The sequence below is a fragment of the Mustela nigripes genome, chromosome 18 (assembly GCF_022355385.1).
Source record: "Mustela nigripes isolate SB6536 chromosome 18, MUSNIG.SB6536, whole genome shotgun sequence".
NCBI classification, from domain to species: Eukaryota; Metazoa; Chordata; class Mammalia; order Carnivora; family Mustelidae; genus Mustela; species Mustela nigripes.
The window spans coordinates 34925427-34951613 of NC_081574.1; the positions used below are offsets into that span (position 1 = coordinate 34925427).

A 26187-nucleotide genomic window follows, 5' to 3' on the forward strand; every position below is an offset into this window, starting at 1 on the left:
GCAAAGGAAACAGTTAACAAAATCAAAAGACAACTGACAGAATGGGAGAAGATATTTGCAAACGACATATCAGATAAAGGACTAGTGTCCAGAATCTCTAAAGAACTTAGCAAACTCAACACCCAAAGAACAAATAATCCAATCAAGAAATGGGCAGAGGACATGAACAGACATTTCTGTAAAAAGCCTTTTTTAAAAAAGATTTTATTTTTATTTGAGGGAGAGAGTGAGAGAAAGCATGAGCCAGGGGAAGGGCAGAGGAAAGGGACAAGTAGACTCATTGCTCAGCAGGGAATCCTACATGGAGCTCGATCCCAGAACCCTGAGATCATGACTTGAGCTGAAGTCAGACACAGCCTACTGAGCCATCTAGGCAACACAGCTAAAAGTTTTTTAAAGCTTCATTGCAGATTTCCTTACTCTGAAGCCCATTAGGTCTTTTAACATCATGTTTTATGTATTTACATCTAAATCTTTAATATCTTAAAGATTGGGAACCATTTTTTTTCCTTCTTCTGTTCTTCCTTGAGTGTCTAAAATTGACCTAGTAAATGATATATATATATATATATATATATATATATATATATATATATATGGATTTTTTATTAGAAGGGAGGCACAAAAAGGAGAGATTCCTTATGCCACCATAGTGTTGGAAATACTGTCTTTAGCATTTTGTGGAAGGGATGTCTAGTGGTCATGAACTCATTTAACTTTAGTCTGGAACCCTTTAATTTCTGAAGGGCAGTTTTGCCTGATAGAGTATTCTTTGTTGGCAGCTTTTTCTTTCAGTGCTTTGAATATCATCCTGCTGCTTTCTGGGCTATAAGATTTCTGCTGAAAATTCCCTCACAGCCTTATGGGGGTTCCATTGTATGTAAGAACTCACTCTTTTCCCTACTGTCAAATTCTCTCCTTGTCTTTGAATTTCTACAATTTTATTATAATGTGTCTTGTTATGGATTTCTTTGGGCCCATGAGGTTCTTTGGTCTTTATCCATCTGGATATCCATTTCCTTCTTCCAACTGGGAAGTTCTTTAACCATTATTTCTTTGAAAGTGCTTCCTGATCCTTTCCTTCTCTACTCCTCTCCTGGAACTCTCATAATGCATATATTAGTGCCATTGATGGTGCCCCATAAGTCCCTTAAGTCACTCTCATTCTCTTATTTTGTTTGCTGCTAATATTTTCCAATAACCTCTTTTTGAGTTCACTGATCATTTCTTTGCTTTGTCCAGTCAGTTATTGAACCTCTCTAGTGCATATTTCATTTGTTGGTTTGTTGTCAGTTTCATGATTTCTGTTTGGTACTTGGGGCTCTGAATGAATGGATCAAGTCTTTGCATCCCAAGGGGGAAGCTGAGAGCTCGGATTATTTATCCACTCACTTGGTGGTGAGCAGAAGGAGTACCACTGATGAGTACTAGCTCAAGCTGCCATCCCTATAGTGCCTGGACATCCAGACATCATCAGAGCTACCAGCACTGGCAATATAGATTTCAGGTCTTTGGGTGGCCCCCTTGAAAATGTACCCATATTGGACCTCCAAGCATATCCTTCTTTCCTGGGTGAAGCAGAAAGCTAGACGGTCTCTTCCTGCTTGTAAGACTGCACTGTGGTAAGTTTCCTGATGAAAGGCTGTCTTGAATCTGCCTACTGGCTTTGGTGAGTCTGGTTTTGATTCTCCCAGAGTAAGGAATTCTTTCATTTAATTTAGAGTTCATCACAAAACTAATCCATGAATTGCAGCTGAATCAGTGAATTTGTGAGTGTGAAGGGGAGTCCAGGGCTTCCTACACTGCCATGTTGCTTGTGTGTTTTCCTCTCTGATACATCTTTTCCCTCCAACATTATTAGGATATAATTGACATAATATCCTGTGTAAGTTTAAGGCATGCCACATGTTGATTTGATACATTCATATATTGCAAAATGATTATCACATGGCATTGGTTAAACCTCCACCCGCTATATAATTGCCCTTTCTTTTTTGTGGTGAGAATTATGAAGATTTATTTTCTCAACAATTCTCAAATATATAGTATGGTATTTATTAGCTATAACCAACATATTGTACATTAGATCTCCAGAACGTATTACTATTGTAACTGGAAGTTTGTACCTTTGACTAACATTTCACTATTTTTACTACACAAAGCCCCAAACTTCTCCCTGTTTCTCTGTTTGGCTTTTTAGATTCCACATATATTCATATCATATAATATTTATTTTTCTCCATCTGATATATTTCATTTAGCACAATGCCTTAAAGTTTTATCCAGATTGTCTCAGATGGCAGGAATTTCTGGTTTTCATGGTTGAATAATAAATATCATGTTTTATCACATTTTATAACATTGAATAAGATATATCACATTTTCTTTTACATTTATTCCTTAATGGACACTTAGATTATTTACATATTTTGGCAATTGTGAATAAGGCTGCAATGCATGTAGGAATGGACATACCTTTTTGAGATCATGATTCCTATCCTTTGGGTAAATACCCAGAAGTGGGTTTGCTGGATCATATGATAGTTCTATTTTTAAGATTTTGAGGAACTTCCATACTGTTTTCAATAGTGGCTGAACCAATTTACATTCCCAACTGTATTCAAGGGTTCCTTTCTCTTGATTTTGACTCAGGTCATGATCTCAGGATTCTGGGATTGAGCCTTTGCCAGTACCATGCTATCTTGGTGATCACAGCTTTGTAGTACAGCTTGAAATCAGGCAACATGATGCCCCCAGGTTTGTTTTTCTTTTTCAACATTTCCTTAGTATTTCAGGGTATTTTCTGGTTCCATCCAAATTTTAGGATTGTTTGTTCCACCTATTTGAAAATTGCTGGTGGAATTTTGATCAGAATGGCATTGAAAGTATAGATTTCTCTGGGCACTATAGACATTGTAACAATGTTTATTCTTCTGATCCATGAGCATGAAATGGTTTTCCATCTTTTTGTGTCTTCTTCAATTCCTTTTATGGGTGTTCTGTAGTTCCTCGAGTACAGATCCTTTACCTCTTTGGTTAGGTTTATTCCTAGGTATCTTATAGCTCTTGGTGCTATAGTAAATGGAATCAATTCTCTCACTTCCTTTCTATATTTTCATTATTAGTGTATAAGAAAGCAACTGATTTCTGTGCATTGATTTTGTATCCTGCCACATTACTGAATTGCTGTGTGAGTTCTAGTAGTTTAGGGGTAGAGCCTTTTGGGTTTTCCGTATAAAGTATCATGTCATCTGTGAAGAGAGAGAGTTTGACTTCTTCTTTGCCAATTTGAATACATTTTATTTCTTGTTGTTGTCTGTTCACTGAGGCTAGGACTTCTAGTACTATGTGGAACAATAGTGGAGAGAGTGGGCATCATTGTCGTGTTCCTGATCTCAAAGGGAAGGTTGTCAGCTTTTCCCCATTGAGGATGATATTCACTGTGGGTTTCTCATAGAGAGATTTTATGAAGTTGAGGAATGTCCCTCTATCCCTATACTTTGAAGTGTTTTAATCAGGAATGGGTGCTGTATCTTGTCAAATGCTTTTTCTGCATCAATTTTGAGGACCATGTGATTCTTCTCTCTTCTCTTATTGATTTGTTCTATCACATTGCTTGATTTGTGACAAATTAATATGAGAAGAGAGAAGAACCACATGGTCCTCTCAATCGATGCAGAAAAAGCATTTGACAAAATCCAGCATCCATTCCTGATTAAAACGCTTCAAAGTATAGGGATAGAGGGAACATTCCTGAACTTCATAAAATCTGTCTGTGAAAGACCCACAGCAAATATCATCCTCAATGGGAAAAAGCTTGCAGCCTTCCTGTTGAGATCAGGAACAAGACAAGGATGCCCACTCTCACCACTCTTGTTCAACATAGTATTAGAAGTCCTAGCAATAGCAATCAGACAACAAAGAGAAATAAAATGTATCCAAATTGGCAATGAAGAAGTCAAACTCTCTTTTTGCAGATGACATGATTCTTTATATGGAAAACCCAAAAGACTCCATCCCCAAACTACTAGAACTCCTACAGCAATTCAGCAACGTGGCAGGATACAAAGTCAATGTACAGAAATCAGTTGCTTTCTTATACACTAATAATGAAAATACAGAAAGGGAAATTAGAGAATCGATTCCATTTACTATAGCACCAAGAACCATAAGATACCTGGGAATAAACCTAACCAAAGAGGTAAAGGATCTGTATTCGAGGATCTACAGAACACTCACAAAAGGAATTGAAGAAGACACAAAAAAATGGAAGACCATTCCATGCTCTTGGATCGGAAGAATAAACATTGTTAAAATGTCTATACTGCCTAGAGCAATCTATACTTTTAATGCCATTCTGATCAAAATTCCACCGATATTCTTCAAAATGAACCACACTTGCATCCCATGGATAAATCCCATCTGGTTATGATGGATAATCTTTTTTTTTTTTTTTAAGATTTTATTTATTTATTTGACAGAGAGATCACAAGTAGGCAGAGAGGCAGGCAGAGAGAGAGGAAGAAGCAGGCTTCCCACTGAGCAGAGAGCCCAATGCGGGGCTTGATCCCAGGACGCCAAGATCATGACCTGAGCCACCCAGGCACCCCAATAGATAATCTCTTTAATGCACAGTTGGATCTTATTAGTTAGGATCTTGTTGAGAATCTTAGCATCCATATTCATCAGGGATATTGGTCGAAATTTTCCTTTTTGATGGGGACTTCTCCTGGTTTGGAGATCAGGGTAATGCTGGGTTCATAGAAAGAGTCTGGGAGTTTTCCTTCTATTTCTATTTTTTGAATCAGCTTCAGGAGAGTAGGTATTATTTCTTCTTTGAATGTTTGGTAGAATTCCCCAGGGAATTTGTCAGGTCCTGGGCTTTTGTTTCTTTTCAGTGTTCCAGAATTCATTGTTTATGTGTCACACCCAGTGCTCCATGCAATACATGTCCTCCATAATACCAGCTCACCCAACCTCCTACCCTTCTCCCCTCCAAAACCCTCAGTTTGTTTTTCAGAGTCCACAGTCTCATGGTTTGTCTCCCTCTTCCAATTCCACCCAACTTACTTCTCCTTTCCATCTCCCCATGTCTCCATGTTAATCCTTATGGTCCAGAAATAAGCGAAACCATATGATAATTGACTCTCTCTGCTTGACTTATTTCACTCAGCATAATCTCTTCCAGTCCCGTCCATGTTGATACACAAGTTGGGTATTCATCCTTTCTGATGGAGGCATAATATATGGACCATATCTTCTTTATCCATTTGTCTGTCGAAGGGCATCTTGGTTCTTTCCACACTTTGGCAACTGTGGCCATTGCTGCTATGAACGTTGGGGTACAGATGGCCCTTCTCTTCACTACATCTGTATCTTTGGGGTAAATACCCAACAGTCTAATTTCAGGGTCATAGGGAAGTTATATTTTTAATTTCTTAAGGAATCTCCACACTGTTCTCCAAAGTGGCTGCACCAAGTTGCATTCCTCCCAACAGTGTAAGAGGGTTCCCCTTTCTCCACATTCTGAACACTTGTTGTTTACTGTATTGTTAATTTTGGCCATTCGAACTGGTATAAGGTGGTATCTCAATGTGGTTTTGATTTGAGTCTCCCTGATGGCTAATGATGATGAACATTTTTTCATGTGTCTGTTAGCCATTTGTATGTCATCTTTGGGGAGGTGCCTTTTCATGTCTTCTGCTTGGGCTCTTGTTTTTGATCACTGCTTCAACCTGTTTACTAGATATTGGTCTATTCATGTTGTCAGTTTCTTCCTCATTCAGTTTTGGAAGTTAGGTTTCCAGGAATGCATCAATTTCATCTACGTTGCTTAACTTATTGGCATATAGCTGTTGATAATAATTTCTGATGATTGTTTCTATTTCCTTGGTGTTAATCATGATCTCTCCCTTTTCATTCATAATTTTATTGATTTGGGTCCTCTGTCTTTTCTTTTGCATTAGTTTGGCCAGTGGTTTATCAGTCTTATTGTTTCTGTCAAAAAAAAAACCCAGCTTCTAGTTTCATTTATGTGTTATACTATATTTCTAGTTTCTTTCTCATTGATCTCTGCTCTCAACTTCATTATTTCCCTTCTTGTGCCTGGGGTTGGCTTAATTTGTTGTTGATTCTATAGTTCTTTAAGGTGTATAGAGAGCTGGTGCATTCTTGATTTTTCAGTTTTTTTTTTTTTTTTGTTTTTTTTTTTTTTGTTTTGTTTTGTTTTTTTTTGGGTTTTTTTTGAGGGAGGCTTGGATGGCTATGTATTTCCCCTTTAGGACTGCCTTTGCTGTATCCCATAGGTTCTGGACTAAAGTATCTTCATTCTCATTGGTTTCCATGAATTATTTTAGTTCTTCATTGATTTCCTGGTTGATCCAAACATTCTCTAGCAGGGTGGTCTTGGCTTCCAAGTGTTTGAATCCCTTCCAAGATTTTTCTTGTGGTTGAGTTCCTGTTTCAAAGCATTGTGGTCTGAGAATATGCAGGAAATAATCTCAGTCACTTGGTATTGGTTGAGCCCTGATTTGTGACCCAGTATGTGGTCTATTCTGGAGAAAGTTCCATGTGCACTTGAGAAGAATGAGTAGTTAGTCTGTTGTTTTAGGGTAAAATGTTCTTTATATGTCTATGAGGTCCATTTGGTCCAATGTATCTTTCCATGCTCTTGTTTCTTTATTGATTTTCTGCTTGGATGATCTGCCTTTACTGAGAGTGTTGTATTAAGATCCTCTACTATTAATGTATTCATGTCAATATGACTCTTTATCTTGATTAACAGTTGTCTTATGTAGTTGGCTAATCCCATATTGGGGGCATAAATATTTACAATTGTTAGATCTTCTTGGTGGATAGACTCTTTAAGAATTATTTGTGTCCTTCTTTTAAATTTTTTTTTTTAAGATTTTATTTATTTATTTGACAGAAAGAAATCACAAGTAGACATAGAGGCAGGCAGAGAGAGAGTAAGGGAAGCAGGCTCCCTGCTGAGCAGAGAGCCCGATGTGGGACTCGATCCCAGGACCCTGAGATCATGACCCGAGCCGAAGGCAGCAGCTTAACCCACTGAGCCACCCAGGTGCCCTGATTTGTGTCCTTCTTTATCTCTGACTACAGTCTTTAGTTTAAAATCTAATTTATCTGATACGAGAATCACTAGCCCAGCTTTCTTTTGAGGCCCATTGGCATAAAAGATGCTTCCCCATCCCTTCACTTTCAGTCTAGATGTAACCTTAGATTCAAAATGGGTCTCTTGTAGACAACATATGGATGGGTCCTGTCATTTTATCCAATCTGCAACCTGTGCCTTTTTATGGGAGTGTTTAGGCCATTCATGTTGAGTGATTATTGAAATATATAATTTTATTGACATCATGTTGCCTAAGAAGTTCTTGTTTCTCTAGATTGTCTCTGTAAATTTCTGTTCCGTGGCACTCATGGGTTCTTTCTTCTTTTATTTAAAAAAAAAAAAAACAAAAAAAAACCAAAAAAAAAAAACCTTAATATTTCTTGTAGTGCTGGGTTGGTGGTCACATACTCTTTTAAACCTTGCTGGTCTTGGAAGCTCTTTATGTCTCCATCCATTCTGAATGTCAGTCTTGCTTGATAAAGTATTCTTGGCTGCATGTTCTTCTCATTTAGTGCCCTGAACATGTCTCTCCAGCCCTTTCTGGCTTGCCAGGTTTCTGCAAACAGATCTGACATTATTCTGATAGACCTTCCTCTTTATGTAAGGAATCTCTTTTTGCTAGCTGCTTTCAAGAGCTCTTGTCTAAAATTATGATTCATCAGTTTTAGAATCAAGTGTCTTGAGGTCTTTTTAGATTTTATGATCTTGAGGGGTGTCTTTTCTGCCTCTATGATAGGAACACTGGTTCCATTCCCCAGATTGGGAAAATTTTCATAGAGGATTTGTTCAACTATATCTTCTAGTCTTCTTTTTTTCTCCTCCCCCTCAGGGATCCCAATAATTCTGACATTGAAACTTTTCATGGCATCACTTATTTCCCTAATTCTATTTTCATGGCTTCTAAGCTGTTTGTTCCAGACCTCCTCCTGATTCTTTTTCTCTATCAGTTTGTCCTCCAGATCACTAATTCTATCTTCTGCCCTGGTTACCCTAGCTGTTAGAGACTTTAGATTAGATGGGATCTCATTGATAGTATTTTTAACCTTTTCCCAGGAAGCTGTCACTTCTGCCCTAATCAATTTCATGTTGTCATTAATGGTTTTCTCCAACCTAGCCATTGCCTGGATAATTGTTACCCTGAATTCCCTTTCTGACATACTGTTCATGTTCATATCCAATAGCTCTGATGGAGAGGGCACAGTCTCTGAATTTTTTCTCTATTGGGCATTCCTGCTCCTAGTCATTTTGGTGAGTGGTGGTCGAGGGGATGTGTAGCTGAATATATCATCCGTGATCCAGGTAAGGTGTACCCTGGAATGCTTCTGAGCAATTAGAAGTCACCATCCAAAAGAAAGGACAAAAAGCAAAAAAAAAAAAAAAAAAAAAAGAGAGAGAGAGAGAGAGAGAGAGAGAGAGAAACAGGAAAAAGAGAGAGAGAGAAGACCCAGCCAGAATTGGCCCCAAAGGTAAGATTTATAACGTATACAAACAAAACTACTGATGAAAGTAAAAGACAAGAAGAAGAAAAAAAGAACCCAGCCAAAATGAACCCCAAGTATAAAATGTATAAAATATCAGAACAAAAACAAATGCACAGAAACACTGACAGAAGAAAAAGATGGGAGGTTGGTTATACATCCTCAATGTGGGTGAAGAAGGTTATTTTGATTCTTCCTGGGTGTATCTTGGTATCTTTGTTAAAGGACCCAACTTTCCAAAGATAAAGGGAAATTAAAACTGGTATATATATATATATATATATATATATATATATATATATATATGTAGTATTTATTAGGGAAAGAGGATTACCTTGAAGCTTATATCTGTATGTATATTAAGAAAAATAGAAAAGCAAAAGAAAAATACATATATGTGTATGAAAAAGTTCAAGGTAAGAGGTTATTATGGAATATGTTGTATTGAACCTCCCATTGTAGTGGTAAATGGGTTAAGAAAATTAAAAAGAACAAGAATCGTGAGAACAAATTAAAAATAAGAGTTGTATCTATGAAATATGCAGGTTTTAGGGCGATACTGGGAGTTTAATATCTTGTGTTCCTCTGATATTGGGGTTTTAAAATGTTATGGAGACCCTGTGGTGGTTGTCCTCTTATTCTTTTGGCTGGCTATCTGGGGGAGGGGGCTGCCACATTGTTTTTCAGTCAGTCTTCCTTGGGTTGAGTCCTGCTCCCTATCAAGGGGCTGGGCTCTGTGGAAACCAGTTTTTAGGCTTTTGTTCTCTGCAGGTTTTTGTTCTTTGGTGGCTCTTTGTGGCCTTTCAGAGGTTTAGTGGAAAGCAAACTGTACCCAAACTGTATCTCAGAGAGAAGCCTGAGTCTGCTCCCCTCTGGGTGGTCCAGAACACACAGATTCCCCCTCTGCAAACTCGACTGATCTGTGCAACCTCTCATGGGCAATGCATGTCCCCAGCCACCGTCTTAGAGGTTGCCCAAAGCACCTGCTTGTCCCTGCATCTCCATGCCACTAAAACCACAAGCGATATTAGACAAGGGAGCCCGCTTCCAGTGGCTGCCTTTGCTGGGACTGCTGTCTGGGGTCCAGACTGCCCCAAGAGATACCAACCAGAGATAGAGAGCTGAGATTTTCAAGCCTGGGCTGGGAGTGTTCAGACTCTTGGCCGATCCTAGAGACCAGCAGCTAGCGCCCGCACAGAACTCTCTCAGGCACGTTGGAGAGCATGGTTCAGACCCTGGTTACACAGTGCACGTGCAGAGTGCAAAAGGCTGTGGTTCTAGAGAGCACCAGCAGGTATCCACACCAGACTCCCTTACACATGCCGGTGGGAGTGCACCTATCCCAGCGCTGGTGCTAGTAGTGGAAAGCCAGGGGCTCAGGGACCATGGTCTGGAGGCCTCGTCGTACTCTCTCTGGCACAGGTGGTCACTGGCAGTGGCCATCCTGGGTCTGTGGGCTTAGGCCCATGCCCGTGCCCGCCCAATTCCACCAACTGCCCCTTAAGGTCTTTTGCTCTTTTTGAGTGCTTTTAACCAGACTCCACATTAATGCTGGTCCCCAATCACAGGGCACTCTCATATTGCGGTATTACTTTCCAATAGGTCACTTCTGGTGGCTCCACCCCATATATATATATATTTATATTTTATTTATATATATATTCCCCACTTATATGGGGAATCTAAGAAACAAAACATTTTAACAAACAAAAGCAGAAACAGACACACAAATACAGAGAACAAACTGATGGCTGCTGCGGGGGGTGGTCAAAGGACTGAAGGGTAATATATATATATATATATATATATATATATATATATATATTTAAAGGTTTTATTTATTTATTTGACAGAGATCACAAGTAGGCAGAGAGGCAGGCAGAGGGAGAGAGGGAAGCAGGCTCCCTGCTGTGCGGAGAGCCCAATGTGGGGCTTGATCCCAGGATCCTGGGATCATGACCTGAGCCGAAGGCAGAGGCTTTAACTCACTGAGCCACCCAGGTGCCCCCCTTCTATATTCTTAAATATAAAAAAGATATTTATGTTCCAATATCAGTTTGATCATTCTCAGTATGCTTTACCTCTTCACTGGAGTCTCCTAATCCAGTAGATATCCAGAAGTGTATAATTCTACATCTAAGGGTGGTTTCATGGGTGTTCAGAGTGTTATGGTAGATAATTAGCTCACTTTAGGGGGCTGGTTGGAACAGGGTCTCCTACTTCTCTGCCATTTTGCCCCACCTTCCTAAAATGTGGTATTTTGTTTATTGAATTTATCTGGCCATTAATTTTGATTTTTAAAAATATTGAGTTAAGGTATTACTTGATTATTGAATTTTTGCCCCTCTACCACCTTCAGTTTTTGCACCATCCTAATCTTGGCCCTTGGACAGAATTTGGGGGAATCAAGAAGTTTAAATTAGATTTAATCAAATCAATTCAAATTAGTAAATTGTGACAAAGCAAAAGGAAACTAATTACTTAGTGAGTTCAAGAGTAGACAGTTTTCAATAGATAGTTGTTGATTGTGGTGCATTTTCACAAATCTATTTTGACTTGTTTTGTAGTATCTCTTATATGTATGGATTGTGTTGAGAGAGAATGAAGTTTATTGATCTTGTCTTCAACTATGAAAATCTGTGAAATTGCTGACAGGCGCACCTTTGTCAGTTAATAGTAATGACAACAAAAGATCTCAGGTTTCATTATATATGATTAACATGATCAACACAATACATCCCTAAATCACCAAGTCATAGTGATAGGGCAACTATTACTACATTTGAATTTTTTTACGATTTAAAAATTAGACATAACTAAACATATAAAAGGGTGAAGTTGATGATCATTGGTATCCTTACTGATTTTAAAATTCAATAGCTCTTTTTTTGTTATTGAAGTATAGTTGACACACAATGTTAGTTTCAGGTGTGTAATGTAGTGATTCAACAACTCTATGCATTTTGCTATGCTCACCACAAGTGTAGCTATCATGTGTCACCATACAACGTTATTACGATATCAACTGTATTCCCTATGCTGTGGCTTTTATCCTCATGATTATTCATTCCATATCTGGCAGTCTGTACCTCCGATTACCCTTCAGTCCTTTGACCACCCCCCACAGCAGCCATCAGTTTGTTCTCTGTATTTGTGTGTCTGTTTCTGCTTTTGTTTGTTTGTTAAAATGTTTTGTTTCTTAGATTCCCCATATAAGTGAAATCACATGATAGTGTCTTTCTCTGCCTTATTTCACTTAGCATAATACACTTTAGTCCATAAATGTCGGCACCAATGCCAAGATTTCATTACTTTTTATGGCTCAGTAATATTCCATCACACACACACACACACTCTCTCTCTCTCTCTCTCTATCTATCTATCTATCTATCTTCTTTAGATATTCATCTATTGATGGACACTTGGGTTGCTTCCAATATTTTGGCTATGGTAAATAGTGCTGCAATAGACATAGTAGTGCATATACCTTCTCAAAATTTTTGTCTTTTTTGGGGGATGGGGTTAATTATCCAGCAGTGGAATTACTAGATCACATGATATTTCTATTTTTACTTTTTTAAGGAACCTCCATACTGTTTTCAACAGGGGCTACACCAATTTATATTCCTACCAAAAGTACACAAGTGTTCCTTTATTCTCTACATCCTTGCCAGCACTTAACTTTTTGTTGTCTTTTTGATTATAGCCATTCTGAGAGGTGTAAGGTGATGTCTCATTTTGGTTTTTATTTGCATTTTCCTGATGATTAGTGATGAGTATCTTTTCAGGTGTCTATTAGCCATCTGTAAGTCTTCTTTGGAAAATTGGACTGGAGTTTTTTTTTTTTTTTTTTTTGGTTGAGTTTTATAAGTTCTTTACATAATTTGGATATTAACTCCTTATTAGGAGCAATTATCTTCTCCTACTTAGTAGGCTGCCTTTTTGCTTTGGTGATGGTTACAAATACCTTCTATTAGTAGGTTGCCTTTTTGCTTTGGTGATGGTTTGCTTTGCTATGCAAAAGCTTTTTATTTTGGTGTAGTCCCAATCATTTATTTTTTATTTTGTTTCCTTTGCCTGAGGAGACATATCTAGAAAAATGTTGCTATGATGAATAGTAAAGAAATTACTGCTTATGTTTTCTTGGAGGAGTTTTATGCATTTGTGCCTTATAGAGTTTATTTTTGTGTTGGTGTGAGAAGGTGGTCTGTGTTTATTCTTTTTCATGTAGTTGTCCAGTTTTTCCAGCACTATTTATTGAAGACACTATCTTTTCCCCAGTGTATGTTCTTGCCTCCTTTGTCATAGATTAATTGACAACATATGTATGGGTTTATGGCTGGTATCTCTATTATGTTCTATTGAGCAATGTGTCTATTTTTGTTCCAACATCATGCTGTTTTGATTACTACAGCTTTGCTGAAATCTTGAAATCTGGGAATCTGATACCTCCAGCTTTGCTTTTTTTTCCCCCAGCATTGCTTTGGTTATTTCAGATCTTTTGTGGTTCCATAAAAATATTAATATTATTTGCTGTAGTTCTGTGAAAAATGCTGTTGGTATTTTTTTTTTGCCAATGATAAAATCTGAGCTTTATTTATTTTTTTATTATGTTCAGTTAGCCACTGTGTAGTACATAATTAGTCCTTGATGCAGTGTTCAGCTATTCATTAGTTAACTGTAACACCCAGTGCTCATCACAGCATGTGTCCTTCTCAATACCCATCACCTTCTTACCTGCTATTGGTATTTTGATAGGGATTTCATTAAATCTGTAGATTGCTTAGGAAAGTATGAACATTTTAATAATATTGATTTTTCCAATGCATGAGCATAGAATATCTTTTCATTAATTTGTGCCATATTCAACTTCTTTCATCAGTGTTTTATAGTTTTCAGAATATAGGTCTTCACTTTCTTGGTTAAGTTTATTCCTAAGTATTTTATTATTTCTGGTGAAAATGTAAATGGAGTTCTTTTCTTAATTTCTCTTTCTGTTCCTTCATTACTAATGTACATAAATGGAACAAAATTTTGTGTATTAATTTTGTATCCTACAACTTTGTTGAATTTATTTATTACTTTTAATAATTCTTTTGATAGACTCTTTAGGGTTTTCTATATGCAGTATCATGTCCTCTACAAATAGTGATTTGTTTCTTCCTTATTAATTTGAATACATTTTATATCTTTTGTTGGCTAACTGCCCTGGCTAGAATTTCTAGTAATATGTTGAGTAACAGTGGTAAGAGTGGGATATTTTTTTTTTAAAGATTCATTTTTATTTTTATTTATTTGACAGAGATCACAAGTAGTCAGAGAGGCAGACACAGAGAGGAAGGGAATCGGGCTCCCTGCTGAGCAGACAGCCCGATGCGGGCCTTGAACCCAGGACCCTGGGTTCATGACCTGAGCCAAAGGCAGAGGCTTTAATCCACTGAGCCACCCAGACACCCGAGAGTGGGATATTGTCTTATTCCTGATCTTAGAGGAAAAGTTGCTCAGTGTTTCACTGAATATGAGGTTAGCTGTGGGTTTTTCATATATGATTTTTATTGTGTTGGGACAGAGCCCCTCTAAACCCACTTTATGGAAGGTTTGTATCATGCATTAATGTACTTTGTCAAATGTTTCTTCTTTATCTAATGAGATGACCATATGATTTTTATTCCTCATTTTGTTAATGTGGTGTATCATATTGATTGATTTGTAAATAGCGAACCATCGCTCCAACCCTAGATGCACTTGATCATGATGAATGATCCTTTTCATATATTGTTGAATGTGATTTGCTGATATTTTGTTGAGGATTTTGCATGTATGTCCCCCAGAGATATTGACCTATAGTTTTCCTTTTTGTGGTGTGTTTATGTCGTTTTGGTATCAAGCTGGTAATGGTTGCAATAGAGTGTATTTTAAGCTTCCTTCTATTTTTTGGAAGTTTGAGGAAAATAGGTATTAACTCTTCTTTAAATGTTTGGTGAAATTCAGCTATGAATCCTTATAGATCCTGGATTTTTATGTTTTTGAGGTTTTTTGATTACTGATTCAATTTTAAGTGTGTTCAGATTTTCTGTTTCTTCTTGCTTCAGTATTTATTTTTAACATAAAATGTTATTATTTGTCCCAGGGGTACTGGTCTGTGAATCATCAGGCTTACACATTTCACAGCCCTTACCATAGCATATACCCTCCCCAATGTCCATAACCCACCATCCCAACCCCACAACCCAACAGCAACCCTTTTGTTTTGTGATTAGGAATCTCTTATGGTCGGTCTTCCACCTGATCCTATCTTGTTTATTTTTTCCTTTCCTACCCAACATAGCCCCCCACCCTGCCTCTCAAATTCCTCATATCAGAGAGCTCATATGATAATTGTCTTTCTCTGACTGACTTATTTTGCTCAGCATAATACCCTCTAGTTCCATCTATGTTGTTACAAATGGCAAGATTTCATTTCTTTTGATGGCTGCATAATATTCAATTGTGTGTGTGTGTGTGTGTGTGTGTGTGTGTATCACATCTTCTTTATCCATTTTATCTGTTGATGGACATCTAGATTCTTTCCATAGTTTGGCTATTGTGGACATTGCTGCTATAAACATTCATGTGCACGTGTCCCTTCAGATCACTACGTTTGTATCTTTGGGTAAATACCCAGTAGTGCAATTGCTGGGTCATAGGGCAGGTCTATTTTCAACTTTTTGAGGAACCTCCATACTGTTTTCCAGAGTGGCTACACCACCGTTCATTCCCACAATAGTATAGGAGGGTTCCTCTTTCTCCACATCCTTGTCAACATCTGTCATTTCCTTATTTGTTAATTATAGCCATTCTGACTGGTGTGAGGTGGTATCTCATTGTGGTTTTGATTTGTATTTTCCTGATGTCGAGTGATGTGGAGCACCTTTTTATGTGTCTGTTGGCAGAAATGTCTGTTCATGTCTTCTGCCCAATTTTTGATTGGATTATTTGTTCTTTGGGTGTTGAGTTTGATAAGTTCTTTATAGATTTTAGATATAGCCCTTTATTTGATATGTCATTTGCAAATATCTTCTCCCATTCTGTCAGTTGTCTTTTGGTTTTGTGGACAGTTTCCTTGGCTGTACAAAAGCTTTTGATCTTGATGAAGTCCCAATAGTTCATTTTTGTGCTTGCTTCCCTTGCCTTTGGCAATCTGTCAAGGAAGAAGTAGCTGCTGCTAGAGTTGAAGAAGTTGCTGCCTATGTTCTCCTCAAGGTTTTTGATAGATTCAAAAAGTCTTTCATCCATTTAGTCTATTTTTGTGTGTAGTATAAGGAAATGGTCCAATTTCATTCTTCTGCATGTGCCAACACCATTTGTTGAAGAGAATGTCTTTTTTCCATTGGACATTCTCTCCTGCTTTGTCGAAGATTGGTTGACGATAGAGTTGAGGGCCCATTTCTGGACTCTTTATTCTGTTCCATTGATCTATGTGTCTGTTTTTGTGCCAGTACTATACTGTCTTGATGATTACAGCTTTGTAATAGAGCTTGAAGTCTGGAATTGTGATGTCACCAGCTTGGCCATTCTTTTTCAACATTCCTCTGGCTATTCAGGGTCTTTTCTGGTTCCTTATAGATTTTAGGATTATTTGTTCCATTTCTTTGAAAAAATTGATGGTATTTTGATAGGGATTGCATTAAATGTGTAGATTGCTTTAGATAGCATAGACATTTTCACAATACTTGTTCTTCCAGTCCAGGAGCATGGAACATTTTTCCATTTCTTTGTGTCTTCCTCAATTTCCTTCACAAGTACTTTATATTTCCCTGATTACAGATTCTTTGCCTCTTTGGTTAGGTTTATTCTTCAGTATCTTATGATTTTGGGTGCAATTGTAAATGGGATGGACTCCCTAATTTCTTTGTCTTCTGTCTTGTTGTTGGTGTATAGAGATGGAACTGATTTCTGTACACTGATTTTATATCCTGGCACTTTATTGAATTCCTGCTTAAGTTTTAGCAGTTTTGGAGTCGTGTCTTTTGGGCTTTCCATATAAAGCATCTCAGCATCTGCGAAGAGTGCCGATTTCGATGTTGCCTTTTTTTTTTCAGTTGCTGAGGCTAAGATTTCTAGTACTGTGTTGAATAGCAGTGGTGATAGTGGCCATCTCTGTTGTGTTCTTAACCTTAGGAGAAAAGGTCTCAGTTTTTCCCCATTGAGAATGATATTCGTTGTGAGTTTTTCATAGATGGCTTTGATGATGATGGTGATATCCCTATACTTTGAAGACTTTTGAGCAAGAAAGGATGCTGTAATTTGTCAAATGCCATTTCAGTGTCTATTGAGAATATCACAGGGTTCTTGTTCTTTCTTTTATTATTGCATCGTATGACATTGATTGATTTGTGGATGTTGAACCAACCTTGCAGCCCAGGAATAAATCCCACTTGGCCATGGTGAATACTCCTTTCACATATTGTTGGATACTATTGGTTAGTATTTTAGTGAGAATTTTTGCATTTGTGTTCATCAAGGATATTGGCCTATAATTCTCCTCTTTGAAGGGGTCTTTGTCTGGTTTTGGGATCAAGGTAACCCTGGCCTCATAAAATGAGTTTGGAAGTTTTCCTTTCATTCCTATTTTTTGGAGCACTTTCAGGAGAATAGGCATTAATTCTTCTTTAAATATTTGTTGAATTCCCCTGGGAAGTTGTCTGGCCCTGGGGTGGTGTTTTTTTGGAAGATTTTTGTTGACTGCTTCAATCTCCTTACTGGTTATGGGTCTGTTCAAGTTTTCTATTTCTTCCTGGTTCCAAGTTTTGGTAGTTTATATGTCTCTAGGATTGCATCCATTTCTTTCAGATTGTCATATTTGCTGGCATATATTTCACATAATATGTTCTTATAATTGTTTGTATGTTTCTGGTGCTCGTTGTGATCTCTCCTCTTTCATTCATGATTTTATTGATTTGGGTCCTTTCCTTTGCTTTTGGATAAGTCTGGCCAGAACTTTGTTGATTTATTCTTTCAAAGAAGCAGCTTACAGTTTTGTTGATCTGTTCTACTATTTTTCTGGTTTCTATTTCATTGATTTCTGCTCTGATCTTTTACTATTTTTCTTCTCAGGCTGGGTTTAGGCTTTATTTGCTATTCCTTCCCAGCTCCTACAGGTGTAAGGTTAGGTTGTGTACTTGAGACCTTTCTTGTTTCTTGAGAAAGCCTTGTATTGCTATATACTTTCCTCTCAGGACTGCCTTTGCCGTGTCCCAAAGATTTTGTTTACTTGTGTTTTCATTTCCATTTGTTTCCATGAATTTTTTCAATTCTTCTTTAATTTCCTGGTTGACCCATTCATTTTTTAGTAGGTTGCTCTTTAGCTTTCATATATTTGAGTTCTTTCCAACTTTCCTCTTGTGGCTGATTTCTAGTTTCAAAGCATTGTGGTCTGAAAATATGCAGGGAATACTCCCATTCTTTTGGTACCGGTTGAGTCCTGATTTGTGAGCCAGGATGTGATCTGTTCTGGAGAATGTTCCATGTGCACTAGAGAAGAATGTGTATTCTCTTTCTTTGGAATGGAATGTTCTGAATATATCTGTGATGTCCATTGGTCCAGTGTATAATTTAAAGCCTTTATTTCCTTTTTAATCTTTTGCTTAGATGATCTATCCATTTCAGTCAGGGGAGTGTTAAAGTCCCCTACTATTATTGTATTATTGTTGATGTGTTTCTTTGATTTTGTTATTAACTGATTTATCTAATTGGCTTCTCTCATGTTAGGGACATAGATATTTAAAATTGTTAGATCTTCTTGTTGGCAGATCCTTTAAGTGTGATATATTGTCCTTCCTCATCTTTTAGTATAGTCTTTGTCTTAAAATCTAATTTATCCAATATAAGGATTGCTACCCCAGTTTTCTCTTGATGTCCATTAGCATAGTAAATGGTTTTCCACCCCCTCCGTTTAAATCTGGAGGTGTCTTTGGGTCTAAAATGAGTTTCTTGTAGACAGCATATCAATGGGTCTTTTTTTTTTTTTTAAATGCATTCTGATACCTTGTGTCTTTGTATTGGGGCATTTAGCCCATTTGCATTCAGGGTAACTATTGAAAGATCAGAATTTAGTGCTATTGTATTGTCTGTAAGGTAACTGATATTGTATATTGTCTCTGTTCCTTTCTGGTATATGTTACTTTTAGGTTCTCTCTTTGCTTAGAGGATCCCTTGCAATGTTTCCTGTAGAGCTGGTTTGGTGTTTGCAAATTCTTTCAGTTTTTATCCTGGAAGCTTTTTTTTAATCTCTCCTTATGTTTTCAATGATAGCCTAGCTGGATATAGTATTCTTGGCTGCCTGTTTTCGTCTTTTAGTGCTCTGAATATATCATGTCAGTCCTTTCTGGCCTGCCAGTCTCTGTGGAAAGGTCTACTGCCAATCTAATATTTCTGCCATTGTAGGTTACAGACCTTTTGTCCCAAGATGCTTTCAGGATTTTCTCTTTGTCTCTGAGACTTTTAAGTTTTACAATTAGATGATGGGGTGTTGACTGATTTTTATTGATTTTGAGGGGGATTCTCTGTGCCTCCTGGATTTTGATGCTTGTTTCCTTCCTTAAATTAGGGAAGTTCTCTGCTATAATCTGCTCCATTATACCTTCTGCCCCTCTCTTCCTTCTTCTTTTGGGATCCCAGTTACTCTAATATTATTTCTTCTTATGGTAACACTTATCTCTCAAATTCTCCCCTTGTTGTCCAGAGGTTGTTTGTCTCTCATTTGCACAGGTTCTTTATTCTCTGTCATTTGTTCTTCTATATCACTAATTCTCTCTTCTGTCTCATTTATCCTACCAGTAAGAATCTCCATTTTTTATTGCACCTCATTAATAGCTCTTTTGATTTCAACTTGGTTAGATTTTAGTTCTTTTATTTCTCCAGAAAGGGATTTTATTTCTTCAGAAGGGATTCTCTAATATCTTCCATGCTTTTTCTCAAGTACAGCTAGTTCCTTGATAGTAGTCATTCTAAACTCTAGTTCTGACATCTTACTAATGTCAGTATTGATTAGGTCCCTAGCTGTCAGTACTACCTCTTGTTCTTCTTTTGAGGTGAGTTTTCCACCTTGTCATTTTATCTAGATAAGAATAGATGAATGAATAAATAAAATACTAAAAGGGTGGCACTTCTTTTGAGGTGAGTTTTTCCACCTTGTCATTTTATCCAGATAAGAATAGATGAATGAGAGAATAAAATACTAAAAGGGTGGCAAAACCCCAGAAAAATATCTGCCAACCAAATCAGAAGAGATCTTAAATGGGGGGAGAAGAATGGGGGAAAAATAAAAAATTAAAAATAAAAAACCATATATATTAGACTGGTGAATAGAACAGAGCCACCCACATGATTTTGGGTGTATTCTGGTCTCTTAGAAGAAACTACCTCCCAACATTTTAAGGAAAGAAAAGCATATATATATATATATATATATATATATATATATATATAAAATATATATTAATATATATAAAATATATCTCTATATATAAAAGCTTATATATACATATATATGAATATAAGGGTAAACACTATGAAGGGATGGAATATGACTGTAAAGATGAAAGTTAAAAAGGATTCTAAAAATAGGAATTGATAAGTTGGTTGGAAAAAGAAAAAAGAAAGAGAAGAGAATGTCATCAGACTAGAGACTAGAATAGAGGCATGCACTAGATTTGGGGTATATTTTGATATATTAGAAAAAAATTGTATCCTAAAATTTTAAAGAAAAGAAACTTATATGTATACAAAAAATAAGGCTAAACACAATGAAGGAATAGAATATGACTATAACAATAAAAAAGATCTTTAAGATAAAATAGTTTAAAAACATTAAAATAGGAAAAAGGAACAGCTAAAGAAAATAGAATAAGAAAAAAATAAAATTAAAAAAATTTACCTTTGGATCACTATGTTTGTATCTTTAGGGTAAATACCCAGTAGTGCTATTGCTGGGTCATAGGGTAGATCTATTTTCAACATTTTGAGGAACCTCCATGCTGTTTTCCAGAGAGGTTGCACCAGCTTGCGTTCCCACCAACAGTGTAGGAGGGTTCCCCTTTCTCCGCATCATTGCCAGCATCTGCCATTTCCTGACTTGTTAATTTTAGCCATTCTGACTGGTGTGAGGTGATATCTCATTGTGGTTTTGATTTGTATTTCCCTGATGCCGAGTGATATGGAAGACTTTTTCATGTGTCTGTTGGCCATCTGGATGTCTTCTTTGCAGAAATGTCTGTTCATATCCTCTGCCTACTTCTTGATTAGATTATTTGTTCTTTGGGTGTTGAGTTTGCTAAGCTCTTTATAGGTTTTGGATACTAGCCCTTTATCTGATATGTCATTTGCAAATATCTTCTCCCATTCTGTCAGTTGTCTTTTGGTTTTGTTAATTGTTTCCTTTGCTGTGCAAAAGCTTTTGATCTTGATGAAATCCCAACAGTTCATTTTGCCCTTGCTTCTGTTGCCTTTGGCGATGTTCCTAGGAAGAAGTTGCTGCGGTTGAGGTCAAAGAGGTTGCTGCCTATGTTCTCCTCAAGGATTTTGATGGATTCCTTTCCCTCATTGAGGTCCTTCATCCATTTTTAATCTATTTTCATGTGTGGTGTAAGGAAATAGTCCAATTTCATTTTTCTGCATGTGGCTGTCCAATTTTCCCAGCACCATTTGTTGAAGAGGCTGTCTTTTTTCCATTGGACATTCCTTCCTGCTTTGTCAAAGATTAGTTGACCATAGAGTTGAGGGTCTATTTCTGGGCTCTCTATTCTGTTCCATTGATCTATGTGTCTGTTTTTGTGCCAGTACCATACTGTCTTGATGACAGCTTTGTAATAGAGCTTGAAGTCCGGAATTGTGATGCCACCAACTTTGGCTTTCTTTTTCAATAGTCCTTTGGCTATTTGAGGTGTTTTCTGGTTCCTCAATCATACCTTCTAATCATCTCTCTTTCTCTCCCCCCCCCCAGGGATCCCAATAACTCTGACATTGGATCATTTCATGGTATCATTGATCTTTCTAAGTCTGTTCTCACAGGCTTCTAGCCACCTATCCCTCTCTTCCTCAGCTTCCTTCTTTTCTACCAGCTTATCTGTTAGATCACTAATTTGTTCTTATGCCTCATTTACCTTGGATGTTAGAGTATCATGTTTAGACTGCATCTAATTCATAGCATTTTCTAGTTTGGCCTGATTAGATTTCATTTCTGCCCTTAGAGATTCTATATTGTTACTAATGCTTTTCTCAAGCCTAACTATTGACCTCACAATTGCTACCCTGAAATCTATCTCTGACATTTTGGTTATATCCACATCCATTAGATCTGTGGCAGAGGCCATTGTTTCTGTTTTTTTTTTCTTTGTTGGGAGATCCTCCTCCTAGTCATTTTGTTGAGGGATGGTTAAGAGAATGTGCAGAGTTCAAAATATCAACCACAACCCAAGCAAGATGCATCTTAAGAAAATCTGGAGTGGTCAGAAGTCACCACTGAAAAAGCAAAGCCAAAATAAAACACAAGAATAAAATTTGTAAAATTTTAAAATTAAAAAAAAAAAAAGAATAAAGGGGGCAATCTCTCAGTGTGGACAAAGTAGGGTTTAAGTTGTTCCTGGGAGTATTTTGTTCTGTTTGTTAGAGTATACTACTTCCTAAAATTACAGGGAAAGTAAAACTTGTATATATACAAAGGTAATATTGAGTAGGGAGAAAAGGACTACCCTGAAGCATATATCTTAAAAAAAAATACAGATGTGGAATACAAGTTAAAAAAAGCTACTATGAAATATAAGTTGATATATTGAACATGCCGTTGAAATGAGAAAAGGGTAAAAAAAAAAACAAGAAAAAGGTGGGATGTAGGTTATATATTGCTAAGAATAAAAAGAAAAAGAAACTTGTATCTGAAAAATAAACAAGCCATGAGGCAACGACTGGAGCTCAATATGCTATTTTTGCCAGTGTTGGGATTTTACAGTTTTATAGGGACACTACAATTGTCGTCCTCTTGTTCTTCCAGTAGATCTTCTGGGGGCTTGGGCTGCTGTTGTTTCTAAGGCAACCTGCTTGGGCAGAGTTGTCCTGCCTCCTTTTGGGAGGATGAGATCAGTGGAGACTGGTTTTTTGAGATTTTGTTCTCTCTGCTTTCCGTGCCTCCTTGAGGGTCAGAGCAAAAATGGTCACACCCAAACCTCTGGCCCAGAGCAGAGAAATTAAAGTTGGTTGTCTTCACTGTATCCTCCAGGGCAAACCTTCTCTGTTTCTCTGTGTACTGCAGAAAGCCGCAGCCTCTCACAATTCACGCCCACAGTGATTCTCTGAGGTCATCCCAGGGGCCTGGGAGTGTCCATGCCCTTTGTGTTTCTAAAACTGCCCAGGGCCCCAGGCTTATGCATGCACCTGCAGCTCCTGGATCCTGCCTGGGCACTGCACTAAAGCCCTTTCCCAGCCATTACTGCTGTCCAGACCCTGGCACAGGACACTTTTGTGCTCTGGTGTTATATCACTCTCTAGGAGCCAGTTTATGGAGGCTCCCTCACCCTTCTGTTTATCTTCCAATATCTCCCCGAAGCTTCATAACTCTGCTCTTCCTACCTTGCAACAGGCAGCACTTTTCTGCTTGTAGAGGTCTAGATATATATTCTTACATCTCAGGCTGATTTTGTGGATATTTAGAATGGTTTGGTAGATATCCAGCTAAATTCAGGGGACTGATTGAAATGGGGTCCCTACTCTTCTGTTATCTTGCCTCCCCCAAAGCTGCCTGAGCAACCTTTTAATGCTAGATAATTATAAACCTCCTTAGCTGTCACATTATTAATTTCCAAAGTGAGTTTATTTCTACAATGATTATTGGAATTATGTACTGTAATTTATATGTTTTTTTTTCTTTTAGCTTCTAGAGGTGGTCCATTTGCTTGTTATGATGAAGTAAATACAAGAGGAGATAGATATGGAAACTGTGGTCGAGATTTTTGCAGTAATCCGTACGTATTTAGAAATTTATAATTTTGTTTGGGATATAGGTTATATATTGCTAAGATCCTAGAATATATGACAGTTTATCACAGGTTTCTTTGTTTTATGATCTGAACTGAACAGTATTATCCATTGCCTACAAATGATATGTATTCAGTGCCTATAATGTTACGACAATGATATTTGTAGTGAGAATTATTTATTTTATTTTACTAATGAAAGAATTGAAGACTGGTGATTTGCTCAAATTTAAGAAGCTAATATAAGACAGACCAGGGCTGTCAGGTTGCAGGTATCATTAATTTTTCCCTTAGCACATAGACTCACAGAACAAAAATGGCCACATCATACATAAATCAGTGTTCTCAGAAAGTTTTCTGAGAGAATACTGTTGACACCTGGAGTTAAATTTGTAAGACTTTTTTTTTTTTTAAACATAGGTATATCAGGAATCTATGTTATTTCAGTAAATAATAAGAGAATTTTTTCTCTGCCCTATGATTCTAGTAATCTTCTATGTGGAAAATTAGTTTGTGCCTGGCCACATAAAACATTAATATCACGTGCAAATTTGTCAGTGATTTATACACATGTCCAAGATGAAATATGTGTATCTACATTTCGACTCAATGAAAACTTACCTAAAAATTCATGGACAACATATGAAAATCCTGAAGATAGAGATGATACATTTGTACAAGATGGCACTGTGTGTGGTCCTGAGATGGTAATTAGAACTTCAAAATTTCAAGTGTTTTAACAATTATTTTTTACAATACACCAAACAATTCATTGTTAAACAGCTTTGTTGAAATATTGTTTACTGTAATAGTCATTCATGATATATACAATTCATTGCTTTTGATTAATGTATCACCACATCCAGTTTTAGAACATACTATAACTCTTGCCCATAAACAACATATCCAATTTTCCCAGTTATTAACATCTAATAGTAATATGGTACATTTGTTATAGTTAATGAACTAGCAATGTTTATATATTATATTAAATAAATTCCACACTTCATTCAGAATTCTTTTACGTAATGTCTTTTCCAGGATTCCACCCAAAATACCATATTACATTTATCAATTTTGTATTCATAGACTTCTCTTGACAGTAACGGTTTCTCTTAATTTCTTTGTTTTTGATAGCCTTGACGGTTTCGAGAACTGGTCAGGTATTCTGTAGTATGTCCCTCATATTAAGATTGTCTGCCATTTCTCTTATGATTAGACTGGGTTTATATATTTTTGGGAGGAAGACCTCAGAGGTAAAGTATCTTTCATCATATCATTATCAAGTATTGATGTTAACCTTGATCACCTGGCTGAGGTAATATTTGTCAAATTTCTCACTGTTAAGTTACTCTTTACTTCCCTTTCCATATTGTACTTCCCTGAAGTTACTTTGCATAGCCCATACTTAAGGAGTAGGAAGTATTATTTCACTTTCTTGGGGGCTCAGTAGTTACATAAATTATTTTTAATTCCTCTGCACCAAAGGTTTCTCTGTTCTCCATTTATTTATTCAGTCATTTATTTGTAACATTGTAGACTCTTGGATATTTATGTTATTATGGCCTGGGTTATAATCCAGTACTACTTTATTGATTTCATTGTTCAAGTTTTTCTAGCTTTGGCCATTGTGAGTTCTTTCAGTCAACTGGTGTCTCTTTGGCAAACTCTTAACACTGTGAGAGTTTTTTTTTTTTTCTTTTTTCTTTTTGAGTGCTTCCTTACCTCACAAGATGTTCTTCATTAATACTGAATGTTTCCTGCCCCAGTTCCTAAAATCAGCCATTCTCCAAGGAACCCTGGTTCATTGAAATGGGAAATAGTATTTAGAAACCAAGATCTAGGTATTAATTTTCCTTTCTGCTGTTGGGAGTGTCACTTTTGGCCCCATCAATAGACAGAGCTAGGAAATGTATATCTATATCTACATAGGATTCAAGCATATGAAAACATGATACATATACATGAATATATGTATATATGTATACATGTATATATACTCACACTCGTATGCTGTATATAATATTTCTATATATGCATATCTACATTACAAAGCATGAGGTCAAAATTATACTTTCAAATTGAATCCACAATATAGGTTTCATTCTAGCCTCATATCTTTTCATATTTTTGACTGTTTTCTATGATAGTCATATACTTTGACACTTTCTTTGACAGTTATCTATATAAATTCCATCCTTGGATGTCCACATTAAACTATCTCAGAATTGCTAGTTCATTCCACTGTGAAATTTTTCTTGCCCTTAGCCTGAAGTGTATGTAAAAATATTTTATTTAATATTTTGGGGGGGGTTTATTCATTTTTCTTCTTAATGTGGTTAGATTGTTCATTTGAAAAACAGTAAGTTTTTTTGATTTCTCCCTGTCCTGTTCATTTTATTTTAGCTTAGTTTCTGATATGTGAAATATAAAATGATTTTTAAGATTTAAAACTATAAGGGCAACTGGGTGACTCTGTCAGTTAAGTGCCCAACCCTTGATTTTAGCTGAGGTTGTAATCTCAGGGTTGTGAGATTGAGCCTAGAGACTCGATCTGTGCTCAGTATGA

At 36.8% G+C, this 26187-nt stretch overlaps 1 protein-coding gene across 1 annotated transcript in view; it reads left to right on the top strand.

Moving 5' to 3' along the window:
* LOC132006446 (disintegrin and metalloproteinase domain-containing protein 5-like) overlaps nucleotides 1–26187 on the top strand; it is a 145052-nt gene that overhangs the window by 93689 nt on the left and 25176 nt on the right. Inside the window, exons 14-15 of the mRNA XM_059384216.1 lie at nucleotides 23516–23606; nucleotides 24106–24325. Of these exons, the coding sequence (XP_059240199.1) occupies nucleotides 23516–23606; nucleotides 24106–24325 (311 nt within the window). The remainder of the gene's footprint in view (nucleotides 1–23515; nucleotides 23607–24105; nucleotides 24326–26187) is intronic.